At 37.9% G+C, this 14,424-nt stretch overlaps 1 protein-coding gene across 1 annotated transcript in view; it reads left to right on the top strand.

Annotated features, from left to right (window-relative positions):
• Window positions 1-12,781, top strand: part of FOCAD (focadhesin) — a 98,947-nt gene extending 86,166 nt beyond the window's left edge. The window contains exons 37-44 of the mRNA XM_065740597.1: window positions 2,345-2,460; window positions 4,658-4,915; window positions 5,504-5,593; window positions 6,965-7,142; window positions 8,565-8,662; window positions 9,431-9,682; window positions 10,763-10,838; window positions 12,356-12,781. Coding sequence (XP_065596669.1) covers window positions 2,345-2,460; window positions 4,658-4,915; window positions 5,504-5,593; window positions 6,965-7,142; window positions 8,565-8,662; window positions 9,431-9,682; window positions 10,763-10,838; window positions 12,356-12,429 — 1,142 coding nt within the window. The 3' untranslated portion in view covers window positions 12,430-12,781. The remainder of the gene's footprint in view (window positions 1-2,344; window positions 2,461-4,657; window positions 4,916-5,503; window positions 5,594-6,964; window positions 7,143-8,564; window positions 8,663-9,430; window positions 9,683-10,762; window positions 10,839-12,355) is intronic.
• Window positions 12,782-14,424: the final 1,643 nt, after the last annotated feature.

Here is a 14,424-nt window from a genome sequence, read left to right as displayed (position 1 = left end):
CTTGCTAGATCTAGGAAGATTTGGCAACAAATGAAATGCTTTTACTGTTAATCGAGCTGGAACTTTTGTAATCTTGCAATGGATAGTAGAATCTTTGGTAAGAGTAGATGAAAGAATTTCCTACACTGAGCTGTGCAGTGCTTGCTGATGCAAATTTGTGTGCAACCTTATGAATATCTGAAACTTTTTAAATTCTTGGGAAATTTTTTTATTCCTGTTTTTTGCTTAGGACTCTGACTTTTGTAAATGAGGGGAATTCCAAAGGAAATAGTACATCAATTTTGTGACAATATTTTTATTGACTTCAGTCCACATCATCGTCTGTTTTCAAATATTATTTCCCTTAGAATCATAGAATCATAGGGGTTGGAAGGGGCCTCAAGAGATCATCAAGTCCAACCCCCCTGCCAAAGCGGGTTCCCTACACCAGGTCACACAGGTAGGCGTCCAGGCGGGTCGTGAATATCTCCAGAGAAGGAGACTCCACAACTCCCCTGTGCAGCCTGTGCCAGTGCTCCGTCACCCTCACCGTAAAGAAGTTCTTGCACACATTCGTGCAGAACCTCCTGTGCTGCAGTTTCTGTCCATTCCACGTTGTTCTGTCTCCACACACTGCTGAAAAGAGTCTGGCCTCGCCACTTTGCCCCCACACCTCAGATACTTATAAACCTCGATCAGGTCCCTCTAAGTCTGGATCAGGTCACCCACCCTGCCAGTGACAGCATCATAGAAGGCCACCAGGTTGGTCAGGCATGACCTCCCCTTGGTGAACCCATGCTGGCTACTCCTGATAACCTCTTTTTCTTCCAGTTGTCTGGAGATGGCATCCAGCACAAGCTGTTCCATCACCTTTCCAGGGACAGAGGTGAGGCTGACTGGCCTATAATTACCAGGGTCTTCCTTCTTGCCCTTTTTGAAGACCAGAGTGACATTGGCTATCCTCCAGTCATCAGACACATCCCTCATTCTCCAAGACCTCTCAAAGATGATAGAGAGCAGTTCAGCAATCACCTCCGCCAGCTCCCTCAGCACCCATGGATGCACCCCATTGGGTCCCATGGATTTATGAACATTAGCATTGCCTAGGCGCTACGGACCACCTCTTCCCTGACTAAAGGAAATGATTCTTCTTCTGTGTTTCTGTGGAAGTTGTACACTCTTTTACATTATATATCTGTACAGAAATAGATCTTGTTGTGTACTAAAAAGCATTATTCAACTTGTTTTAAAAAGCCTAATGCAATACAGTTCACCTAGCAGTCAATTAGAAACATAAAACTAATGTAATTATGCTGAAATGTTTGTATGAAAAATAGACTATATATTCAGTTCTCTTGGATTCTTAGATCACTGTTATTCATGAACACTTGCATAAAACATAAATGCTTCAAAAATTTTACTGTGAAATTTATCTATAAAGGTATTGCAGATAAGACTGCTTTCCTAGCTTAGAAAATTTATTGTAGTTGTTGAGCAAAAACTATATAATGGGATTAAGGTGGGACCTGTTATTTAACAGTGTTCGGTCAACAATCATAAATAAATTTCCTGTGCTTTAGTACTCCAAGTTAGTGAGGCAGTTTTGAATTGGCTGACAAAGTATCTTGTAATGATTTTACCCTTTCAGAGTTCTGCAAGTAGCATAACATCTAATGTAAGATCTTTTTAAAGAGCCTAAGTAAATGCCAGTATGATAATTAAGGCTTTTGATTTTGTGCTGCTGTAATCATGAGCTACATGGAAGCGATTGCATTGCTCTCTTGAATATGTTTTTGACTAGTTATTCTATTAAGAAATAAGCTGTACTAGTCACTAAGAGGTTTCTAAAAAGATGCCAGTAAGAGAGATTTCATGCCTATTGCAGTCTCCAGGCACTGTAGAGTCTTCCCACATGTTAAACTGTAGAACAATGCAGCCAAGCACTGCAAGCATTGACAGTGACTAACCTCTGTTCTGTGATGTTACATGAGCATACATGGATGTCTCAGATACACAAATTAGTACTGTTAATTTAGCATGATGGAAATTGACTAATTTCTCCTGTGGATTAATACGTGGGGTTTTTTTTTAGTGAGGAGCATTTATATTTTCTTTCAATTCTCATGTTTTCCTTAGTAAGAGAACTGAAGGGGACATTCAGCAGGACATCTCTGAATTTGTCCAAGTGTGCACAGAGAGAGTAGAATTCTACATTGAATGAGTTGAAAAGTCTTAAGTAGCAACTCTATAAAATGGAGCTTCATCTGCAAGTGCTCAAGTAGAACAGTAATCTTCATTTTATGAGTTAAGAATAAATTTAAATATAAATTATTTTATTTCCTAACTTTTATTTTGTTTCTTTTAGGTGATGAGATAAAATATGTCTGCCTTGAACTGGCTGTGACACAAGCCCAATCATCTCAAAATGCTGCAGCGCTTTTGGGGATGTGGGTGGCACCTCCTCTTCTTTACAGTCTCAGTGTACGTATATCAGAAAATCTCTGTGACTTCAGCACCTCTTTCCTATGAGATTGCTCAAACAGTAATGAAGTTGAGAGTGTCAGACTGGAAAATGACTTCTGGGTTCTGAATTCTACCGAAATGAATACTACGTAGCATCTGTTTGTAATGGTAGTCTGGAGAAGCTCTTCTGGAACATTCAAGTTCAAGATGAACTTAAGACCAACATTTTGATCACAAGATCTTTTGCATCTCTTTCATTTCCTGCAGCATTTCTGATAACCTAGAGATGTAAGAAGGCATGGCATATAGGGAAACAAGTTGTTTTTCAGTATGTCAGTTGACAGGCTTGGATAAAACTCCTTCTTATTTGTCCAAAATCTTGCCTGCTTCTTCTAGCAACATTTCTTGATTTACTGAAAGATGTTACTTTTTAAAAACTTAACATTAATTCTCTAGATAGTTAACGGACACATCTATAGCAGAATCAAACTGAGGCTTATCTTCCCTTGCAACACAGGTATTTTTATGGAGGTTCAGTATGGACTCAATTATATAGTTTCTAAAAACTTTCTGAATCTCATAGTATACTTGACTATGCAGTTCCATTAGTTTATTCTACATGAGGAACATGTTCAGAATGATTCTCTGTAAATCCAGTGTGGATTTCTATGATCTTTTCCAGTTCCTTGAGAGGTATCTTTTGTCTTCTGGTTTAAAATTAGTCTCCACAGATAAATAAACACTTAGTGACTGTTCTAATTTATACATTTGATGAGGTACTTGATGAAGAAGCAAAGTATTTGATTTCTGAGTTCTGGTTCCTCAGTGCAGTGTGGATTTGAGGTCACAAAATGGACTTAGCCCCCAGATAGTTTTCTTTTTTTTCAAGATGACTGCTGTTTTCAACATTAACTAACAATAATAATGGGATTGGGAATATCATACTTCTGTGCTTGGCTGACTAGGCAAGTTCTGTGTGTTTTGTGTGGGAATGCAGTGTGCAGCATACAGGGGACTCAGAATTTTTGTCAGTACAATAAAGTATTTAGTAAGATAGAGTTCATTGAAAGGAAATTCCTCACTTTTGAAAGAATATTGCCATGTTTAAACTCCTTCTAATTCAGTCAATCCATAAAAAGACAAAAGAAATGAGACACATTTATGGAAGATTTGATTTAACTTAGAGTGCTTTCAGAAGTGGTATTTGAGCTGCATTTTTTCATTTTTTTCTTTTTCTTTTTTTTAAATTATATATAATTGTATTTATTAATTATTATTATTAGTTATAATTATATATTATATAATTTTTATAATAACAGTTGAATGTCATATTCCATATGAACATGGAATAAATGTTCCATCAGAAGAGGGGTGACCAGTAGTACAAGGGAGGTGATTGTCCCCCTCCTCTCTGCCCTTATGAGGCTGAAGCTACAGGAAAGATGTGGAGCTTTTGGAGACGTTCAGAGGAGGGCCATGAAGATGGATCCAAGGGCTGGAGCACCTCTCCTATGAAGACAGGCTGAAGTTGCTAGGCTTGTTCATTGCAGCCTTCCAGTATTTAAAGGGAGTCTATAAACATGAGAAAAATAAACTTTTAACATGGTTGGATAGTGATAGGACACTGGGGAAACACTTTCATACTAAAGGAGGGGAGATTTAAATTAGATGGTCAGGGAAGGTTTTTTTACTGAGAGAGTGGAGAGGTGCTGGAACAGGATGCCCACAGGGGTTGTAGATGCCTCATACCTGAAGCTGTCTAAGGCCAGGTTGGATGAAGCCCTGGGTTATCTGATCTAGTGTTTGATCTAATGATTGGCAAACCTGCCTGGGAACAAGGGGTTCAGAGCTTGATGATCCTTGAGATCCCTTCCAACCCAAGCTGTTCTGTGATTATAGTGTTAGAATATGAAACTAATGGAAGATTAGATTCTGCTTTTAGCACGAGAGGAATTTATCAAAGTCCTTGAAACATACTGATTTATATCAAGTGTAAACAAATCATTTGGTATTTCAAAGCAATTAATTTTTTTTTTCAGTCTAGATGATGAGTGATACCTCATCATTTGTAGATTGCTTCTATGGAGAACAGGGAATACCAATGAATTGAAAAACAATTCCAAATATCTAGACCAGTAAGAAATACCTAAACACAATGAAGATAATCTGGAAATTACAGCAAACTTTAAGACTCAACCTTCTGTTCACTTTTTAGATGAAAACAAAGAAATACCTTTTCACATCCCTGCCCCTGTGGATGAAACATGTTGCAGACGACAAGCTGCAGGCTTTTACAGAAGTGTTTCTGATACAACAATTTGAAATGAACCGCATGAAAAACCCAGAAATTTGCCAGTGTGTTTTACAGGGACTCGTGCAGGCAATGAAAATTCCAAACCCTGCCCAGTACTGCTGGGGCTTTCTGTGCCATGCTACTGAGAAAATATTTGAGCTTCTACCAAATGAAATTCAGGTAAGGAATGAATTATGAAACATGTAAGCTTCATGACTGGTTATTTTTACTGATGTAAAATCCCATCTTTTTTCACTGACTCATCAGATTTGAAACTGAAGTAGGATGTAAAATTTTTAGTGAGAACAGCTAAGATTCCTGCATAATTTCAGTTTGTTACTTTCAAAAATTCTGTTGATTGAGTTGTGAGAGCAGTGTAATAACAGTTTTCCCTCATAAATAATTTGGTAATGGGAAAACACAGTATTGGTACTGAAATAAATGATACTGAAACAGAAGCAGAGAACAATCAGAGATATTCTTTTTCAACAGGGGATTCAGCATCTTGCAGTGATGTAAAGAACTGTGTAGCTACAGAAAATATCTGCAAGGGAGGATAGTTTAAAAAGAATGATTTTAAAAAAATGTATTTTTTCCTACGCAGAGTGTATTGAAGTCTCCAGCAAATAGGGGATTTGAAAAATAGAGTAAATATTTAGTCTAGTCTCTAGCTTTATTTTACTCATCATGATCAGAATGAAGTTCCTGCACACTCTGGTTTTAATGAAGAAATCTGGTGGTAATTGTAAATTTACTTTTCTGTTGCAGAGAAGTGAACTGGAGATGTACGTCAGTGTAGCAAAATGTATCTCAGAAATGGCTGATGCAGAGATCGATCGCATTGTCCAGATCTCTAAGGTAATGATGATTTTTTCCTAATCTTTTATCACAAAATTAAATGAAATAAGCATATATTACATTTTTTCTTCTTACCAGGTATTTTAGCTCCTGAAGAAGATTGTTTATTTTGTGTGTCTTACATATAAGAGTTTTAGCACTACTCTACAGGTGTCAGAAGCAAAAGTGGTCAGTCCATATCCAAAACTTTGGATATTAATTTGGATATAATTTCACCCCAGGACTGTGAACTGGACTGTTATTTAGAGTAGGAATGGTGTTAGATGTTCTTAGTCCATTAGTGTAAAAAGCAGACTGTAGCCTTCTGTGATAACAAGATTACCAACTTGAAACAGACTGTAAAAGCATCCTGGTGAGAACTGCTGGAGTTTTTCCTTTTGTTAAAAATGTAAAATGCTTCTGCCGAGTCGTCTTTTCAATTGTGACTTAATGTGCTGCATTTGTATTCACTTTCTGAGTGTTTCCTGGTATACAGGACGAGAGGGAATGGCCACAAGTTGCTCCGGGGAAGATTTAGATTAGATTTGAGGAACGATTTTTTCTCTGAAAGAGTGGTCAGGCACTGGAATGGCCTGCCTAGGGAGGTGGTTGAGGCACCATCCCTAGCGCTGTTCAAGAAGCGTTTAGATGAGGTGCTAAGGGGTTTGATTTGGTAGTTCAGTGGGTAGGGATGGTGTTAGGAGGATGGTTGGACTAGATTATCCTGTAGGTCCTTTCCAACCTACTGTACCTATGAACCTACAAGATGACTGAAGATAACAATGTAAACTTTCAGCGCCTAGCTCACCACATCAGCTAGCAGTGGAACTCTTTGCAGATGAAAAATATTATATGCTGAGAAAATAACCTGTGTAGAAGGACCTGCTTAGAGCAGGTCTATTATGAACAAATATCCATTACGTAATGCCATTCCATTTACTGGCAGATTCACTTGTCAGAGAGAGTGAATCAAGCATTTAAATATATCAGGGAAGATGAACTGACATTTTCTTAATTTCTTGAGTTCTGATTTCCACACAGTAGAGAACAGTTTGTTAAAACTTCTTTTGTCTCTGAAGGAAATCTGTCATGCAAAAAGATTTGGATCTTAGGGGCTGTCACTGTGGCTCCTTTCAGTTTAAAGGGGAGCGTAAAACTTAAAGCGGTATGGAAACAAACTATTTGATTGCACGTTGCTTGATTATTCAGATGTGCGTAAAATTAATGCAGTGTGTACAGTCTTATTTTTCTTTCAGACAAATTATGAAACCTAAGCCTTCTAGGTAGTCAGAGAATTCCTTCCATGTTTTTATAAAGAGGAATACATCATATCCTTCTGTTTCCACAAAATAAGATATATTTTTATTTAACTTTTCCTTCTTGCATTTGCAGAACAATGTGGAGAAGGCCATCTTCACCAAAGTGTATTTAATTTCTCAAGGCAGACTGCCTTTGAAGGACTTGAGTGTTGTGATCGATACTGTGACAGGCTGTTACCAGAAGGAATCTGTTGTATGGATGTTCTTGCATAGTTTCTATCATTCCCGTATTGTGACCCATGAAAACACTGGTAAGACCAGCCTTAAAAAAGGATCAACAATGATGTCAACAAATATTAATGGGTCTGCACTGATACTATTTAATATAGTTTTAGGATAGTCTAATGCAATTGTTTTCAAACTTCTCCAGATAAGAAACTACTGAATTTTCAGAATATTTCAGCTTTTGTAATTCTAACAAATGTTTTTATGACTTTCTCCATTTCTTTATGGTTCCATGAATCAGCAATGAATTGTACATCATAGACAAGTGATTTGCTGACCAGAGTTGTGACTAGATGTGTGTCTTCTATTGTTCTGGTCTTTTGGGTAATGTTTGAAATATATAAAGCACACCAGAGACCACTACCAGTGCAGCCTTGATGTCCTTCCAAGCTAGTATCTAACTTAGCAGTGTGAGACACAATGTGTATCTGTGAACCTGGCTGAGCCAAGAGAGTAGCTTGCCTTTTTGAGCTCCTTGTGGTGAATTAGTACAGGAAATGAAATTGTTCTTCCTCCTCCCCACCATAACTGATAGTTGTCTAGTGGGTTATCAGTTGGTTGGCTCACCTCAGCTTCTGATAAACACTGGAGCTGATGCAGGAGAAGTAGCAGAAACACACAGTAGGATAAATGAGGAAGAAACAAGTACAAAGGGAATGAAGAATTAAGTTTCCCTGTTTTTGTGGCTGTGGGACCTCAGGCTTATGGATGAACTTCAAAGTATTATGTTGTTCATTCATGCTTGAGGTCCAGACTTGGACCTCAGTGATTGAGAACTTCAGCCATTAGTGAGTTTTGAATGAATGAATGAATGAAGTGGTTCCTTTCACTAAAAGAGGAGGCAATGTGGAAAAGGGTGTGTGTGGGGAATAGAAGGAGAGGGTAATGACATTCTCAAAGATGATGAGATAAAAAGTGGTTATTGGTTTGTAGAGAACTGAATTTGGACAGAAGACTCTGAATCAATGAAATATGTTCTATCATTGAGTTGAGCGCTGGTTTTAGTTCCATTGCCTGGCTGTATTTTAATGATCATCTCTGTACTCTAAGAGGATTTTTCCAGTACTCACCACATTACTGTCTGATGTATAGTGACATCAGGGCTACACTTAAATGCTGCGCTGAGGCAAAAAACCTTGGGGAGATTTTAGGTTTCAGACGTAGTCATGTCTGCAGAGCAGGCTGCCATTATGTGAAATTATTCTTGCTAAAAATTTCTTTTTCTGCACATACAGTGTGTTGCCTGCATTACAAGCAAAGGCTTTGTACTGTATAAATGCCTGTATGCCTTCTGCTAGGGGGAATCATGAAACAAATGTCACAGTGGTATTGCTGGTTACTGTTCTTCCACAGTTGTTGCCACAATGTGTCCTCATGTTTGATTTTTAAGGAAAGATGGTCCATTAGTTTAAAAAAGTTTAACTGAGACAATATTATTTTTCTTTTAGGAGTGCTGAAAAGAATGGACTGGCTGCTGGACTTGATGGGCTACATTGGAAATTTAGCATACAAGTCAACTCCCATACAAAATGCTGATCTTAAAGAGGTACATGCTGGGAAAATAACTAGCAGCTTTCAGGGAAAAAAGTTGTATTTATGTAGTTGACATTCTTTCTCAGCACTAAGTATTATTCTCTATTATTATGATTTCATATTTTGGAAGATACTCATTTTCAATTTATGCTGTGAATGTGCATTTAAAACTCTTACTTTAAATAACCATAGCATCTAAATTGTAAGAAATGCTATAGGAAGCTAAGGGAAATTGTTGCTATTAACTTGCTGTTTATAGAACAATTAAAGAAATATTTGAGTTCTCAAGTAGAACTAGGGAGGTTACAATTCTGCACCTGCCATTTATTTGAGGGTTTGGGCAGTTCTGGAGTAATAATATGGTTAATTATAACATCTGTTCAGTCAACAGTCTCCTGTCTTAGGATGTCAAGGAAGATACAATTTTTGTATTGCTACAATATTTCCCAGTTGTAGCTCCACAAGCTTGACCCTACACGTTCAGGTTATTGTAAAAATGTTATTTGCACATTTTAAATAAGATGTGGGTCAGCCTTAAATTAAGAGATGGCTTTAGAGGAGTGTGTTTTTGCTTCTCTTTCTGTAGATGCTTTAGTTTGATTTTGAGTTGAGAAAAAAAAAACAACCTTTCACTGCTTCAATTCATTGAGAATATTAAGAAATTTTTAGTTGTTATCTTTTGAATCAGCTGATTACTTTGAACAAGTGACCTTTTCTTTTTTTTTTTTTTTTCCTGTATTACTCATTTAATAAAGTGTAATTCTACTTTTTTCCTCTTTAGGTTATAGATTTCCTCCTGTGGCTATTTGCAGGTTCTGTGGTGGCCTGGGCTGACCATAATGCACCATTACTTCTTGGCCTCAGTGCTGACTGGACACCATGGAAACACCGAACAGTATTACCAGAACTGCCTGAGGATTGTGTAGGCAAGCACCCCACTGACAAGTTTGCTATGCAGGAGACACTCACTCTTCTTCCAAGTAGCATTTCCCTTCTGCTGGCTAAAGAGCCTTGGAAAGAACAGACACAAAAGGTAAGTTTGCATGTAGTGGTAAGCTTTTTCCAAGAGTCAGAAAGAATCCATTCAAAGTAGTCACCTGAAATCTTAAGTGCACCTGATGTGATCTTGTTCATCTTTATTCACATTGAATATGACTTGTCTCAGAATAATTGACTCAAGTAAAATTAGAATTACAAAGAAATAAGGAGCATTCCAAGAATCAAACTCTTAAGAGTACAGCTCAGAGAGGAGAATTTGCTGCTGTTAGCAAGTTGATTTTGTAAACGCTATAAGGCAGATCCCATAGAGTTGTACATCACCATTGTGGCAATTTAGGGCATTTAAAGATCTTTGTAGTGTCTTTCAGTTTCATTTTATTTTCAAGTATTTCATTAAAGTAAGTGTAAACTATTATCTTTTATTTGGTAAACCTACTGCAGTTTGTTTATGATTGAGATAGGTGGAGATATTGTGAATCCATAGATTGATGGCTGTTTTTTTTACAAACTAGAGCCACTGACCAGTTCCTGCACGCTTCTGTGTGGGAATTTGAGTTCCCACTCAAATCAGACTTCAGAATACAGGAGGAATGTAGGAGTGGGGTGTTAATATGCAAGAATTTGATTAGGCTTAAGGGAAGTATTTGACTCTGTGTTCTGAAGATTGTTCTGATAAGGCTGAAATACCATGTTTTCCTGTAGGTACAGTGCATTGGTAGGAAAACGGTGAGAAATGACAGAGTTTAGAAGAGGGACAAATACAGTAAGAGTAATGATAATAAAACATCTGGACAAGAGATTGATACAAAAGGGTTGTATTAATAAAGATGTAAACAGGCAAGAGGAAAGGATTTACTGTGCTTTCTTTTCTACAAAGAATTATTGCTTATGTAGTAGGAAGGAACAGAAGTACCAAATCCAACAGTGGAAGGAATTACACTAATGGTGAGTGCAGTTTGGATAGTTTGGCTGAATCTTAATTGAGCACTACTGGAGATAACTGTTCAAATTCAGCTGCAATCTGATGTTGCTTATCAAACTGAAAAGAATTTATGGTTTCTAAAATACAGAGACTCTTTTAATTCACGTTTTCTTTTTTTATTTCGATCCTTAGTTTATTGACTGGCTTATCAGTATGTTGGAAAGTCCTAAGGAAGCATTATCAAAATCTTCTGCAGAACTGCTGAAAGGTATTAATTGGTTCCTTATCTTTCTGTAACTATCAATACAGAGAAAATCCAGTTATAAAAGGAGTAAGATGAATCCTTGCAATTAGCATATGTAGGAGAGCTATATTTTGTCATTAAGGGAACTTCAGAAGTAAGAATCTACCCATCTGTGACACCTTTTTAAATACTGTGCTGTCTTATCTACTGCCTCTTGTGATATTCTGATGAAGATGTAAAGAACCCAGTGTCCCCAAGGGAGATACCTGGTCCTACAAGGGTGGGTCCTTGGTACCCTACATACAAGGGTAGATCCAAGATAGATCTGTCAACTGTTTTTTAAATTACTTTTAAAAATAAACATACTATTTTTAAAGCCTCTGATTCTACATCAGAAATCACAAAAAAAAAAGTACTATTCTGATGCAACTGAACTGTGGGGAAGGGCGAAGAGACATACAATGACAGCCTAATATAATCGTCTGTCATGTTTAGGAGTAATAAAATGGTGGAATAGGGATTATTGAATTGAAGGATAAAAATAAATATGGGAGATGTACAGTATTTTGATGTAACGTAATATAACGTGACCCTACCTCGCACCCGCTAGTCACTTGGAGATGTAGAATTGTGATGCAATCTGTGCAGGTGATTGTTAGGGGACATCATAAATACTCTTCAGTGAAGGAAGTGTGCTTTTTCTTCTTTCCATTAATGCACGGCACTTCCTGTGAATCCTTGATTTGTTGGACCTAAACATGACTTCTTGAAATCTGCTTATAAGTTGTTCGCTTTACTAGGATAATTAGCCTTGCTTTGAAGGGCTACATCTTGTAATCACTCTGTGATAAATTTAAAAATTGGCTGACTGTCTGCTTGTCTTCAGGAGACTCTAGTGTAGCAGAAACAATGCTAATGGATGTTGGGAAATCTGTAATCAGAAGGATCCAATGCAAACAGTATACTCTCAGTGTGCAATGGCTGAGATGAGTTGATTAAAGGTTAACAAACTCCATCCTAGATGAGTAGAACGTGAGCAGTTTGGTAACCAGATTCTGCTTAAAAGCATGATCCTTTTGAGTCAAAGAATCAGTGAATTGCACTGTGAATCAGTAACTGTGCAGAGGATAAAAGACCTTGTACTTCATACTTCTGTCCTTCCCAGTAACTCCTGTCCCCCCCTCTTGGATCCATGGTCACTGAATTGAGGCTTCCTGCAGACTTGTATGAGCTATGTGCTGCTTCAAAGTGACAGTCTAATTAGAAAGTGGTGATGTGATATGATTTCAGTAGAAGACATGCCATAAAGCAGGTGAAAGGTCTAGTACAGCATGACATTTCAGAGTGATGTAGAGACTAGTGTATCTGGGAATAGCAGAAGTGGCATCAGAAGCTGTCACGCTAAGAAATGAAAGTAATGAAAAGTCAGTGTAAGGGGAACTGAAATCTATACCTGTTAGTGAAATGACTAGCAAGAATACTCGCACATACTTTTCAGTCCAGACTGCACATATTGATGTGATTTTTCCTTGTCTTCACAGCTACACTTCTGGCCTTGAGATCTCTTGCAGAGTTCAAGAAGAAAGCAGTGTGGACTAAAGCTTATGGCTGGTAGCTGCATGCAGCATCTTACCCAGTGAAGGACAACTGTTCGTATCTGAAAGCATAAAGTTACTATTCAGGCACCAAAACGACCAATTTCGAAGATGTTTCCTATCAGAAGTTTTTGGATTTTGTGTTTTATTATTATTCTTTTTAATCCTCTCCCCTTCTCCCAAAGACTTATGAGGAAAGACATCACTTTTCACTAGTGGGGTCATTCTCCTACAGTCTGTATGGCGTGGTTTGAGCTTTGCTGTATCTAAGTGAGAAATATGCATTCGGCTGTTTCAATTGTTTCAGTGACATCTGGGAGCCTCAGAGGCTGGAGTGGAATGTTCCTTTAAACATGGAGGCTTTCTAGGTGCAAGTGGAAAAAAAATAAAATATAAATATTGTTTGGATGTGGCCTATTTACTGAAGTATGTTTTAAAGACTTAAATGAGTGCTAGTTTTCAACTGATAATGCTTTTTACTAATAACATGATGCCCTTGAGCAGCCGTGGCAGAACAGTTAAGGCATGTAAGATAAACAGCTTCTGAAAGGAGTGTTACGTGTGTCAGTTTTGCAGCAGCTTTATCAAGACTGTTTAAATAAGTCAGTGTCTGCAGGGACGTGGGGAACCCCCAGCTCCAGGGTTACTGCAGCTTTCCTTCCACTAAAAACTGTTCTTGTGTCCTGTACACAACTCTGTATATGAGAAGAGCTTTTCCACTGCAGTCTGGGGAAGACAGATCTTTAAAGGAGGGAAGCTGTATTTAGCAATTGTCCTCACTGAACAAAAGTTAACTGACAATAACTGCATGTGTGCTGGACTGTAATTAGTCTTGCAGAGCTGTACTGCAGGGGAGCATTATGGCCCTTAATCTGGAAGCCACACCTCCTACAGGAATTCTGTTAATTTCAGGACTGATAACATTTCTGTGCAGAAGAAATTTTCCACTGAATTCATCGTTGGCATTTCCCACCTAACAGTGTGTGGCTGTGAGAAACAGACACTGGCTGTTGACGCGTTCTTTCAGCAACTGGGTATGCGGAAAATTACCACAGTGCTCACTTGTATTTCTAAAGCAGTAGATAATGATTTCCTGCAGTATGTGGAGAAGGCAGTCTAAAGGTGAATACACAGAAGGACTCTGAAAGCAGTTATGATTCAGTCAGAGCCTCAATTTGTGGCATTCCATTGGTATGCACTTGAAAGTAACCTCTAACAAAGCCAAATGTTTTAGTGCTGCCACCTCTAGTGTGCTATTGCAAAGTAATCTACAGCTCGATTCATCTGAGTTTAGCATTAGCATTTTATTCCAGATGAAAAGTGTGATCATTTAAGGGGAATCTCTGGGTAACGCTCATGTGCTGTATTAGTTTGCATAGTAGAACAGTATACAAACTGCTGAATTGGAGTATATGTAATGGAAATACTCCAACGTAGTGTATAGTATACTTTATTCCTTCACCCTTGTCTATACAGTTGGCTCTTTGCCTTCTTTATATAGTTATGTAGGAAAAGTGCTTGGGCTTTATTTCCCAGGGATGGAAAGAAGTCAAGCAATATTTGAGGGTCTTTTTTGCCTGTGCAGTCCTGAGCTTTTCCAGAAATTACATAAGGTACAGTTGAAGTTACAGTGGCCTACTGTGGTCATACACAGAAAGCTTTCTTCCCTAAATCTCCCTCATGCCTGCCCCAAGTTACCTCTGCACCGGAAATGGGGGAAGTTTCCTGTAACATTATATGTTGGAATTTCTTTAACAAATCATTTGACTTTAAAGAATCATTCTACTATTTCAGCCTTTTAGTCAGCTATTAGAATCAATGCAATGGGAGTAGAATGCATATTAGTATGTTAAAACAAACAAACATGAATATCTGTGCTTTATGCTTACCCAACCTCCTAACCAGAACAGGGTGAAAATCTCAAGAGGTAGGATAGAGTTTAAGATAGGGAGAGCAAAACAAACTTAAGAGTCAGAGGAAGATCAGTTTTTTGCCATATCACAGAACCACAGAAT

Source organism: Cyrtonyx montezumae, unplaced genomic scaffold (assembly GCF_038088225.1).
Source record: "Cyrtonyx montezumae isolate F1298 unplaced genomic scaffold, pur_monq_1.0 scaffold_29, whole genome shotgun sequence".
NCBI classification, from domain to species: domain Eukaryota; kingdom Metazoa; phylum Chordata; class Aves; order Galliformes; family Odontophoridae; genus Cyrtonyx; species Cyrtonyx montezumae.
This window is presented reverse-complemented; position numbering and strand designations above follow the sequence as displayed.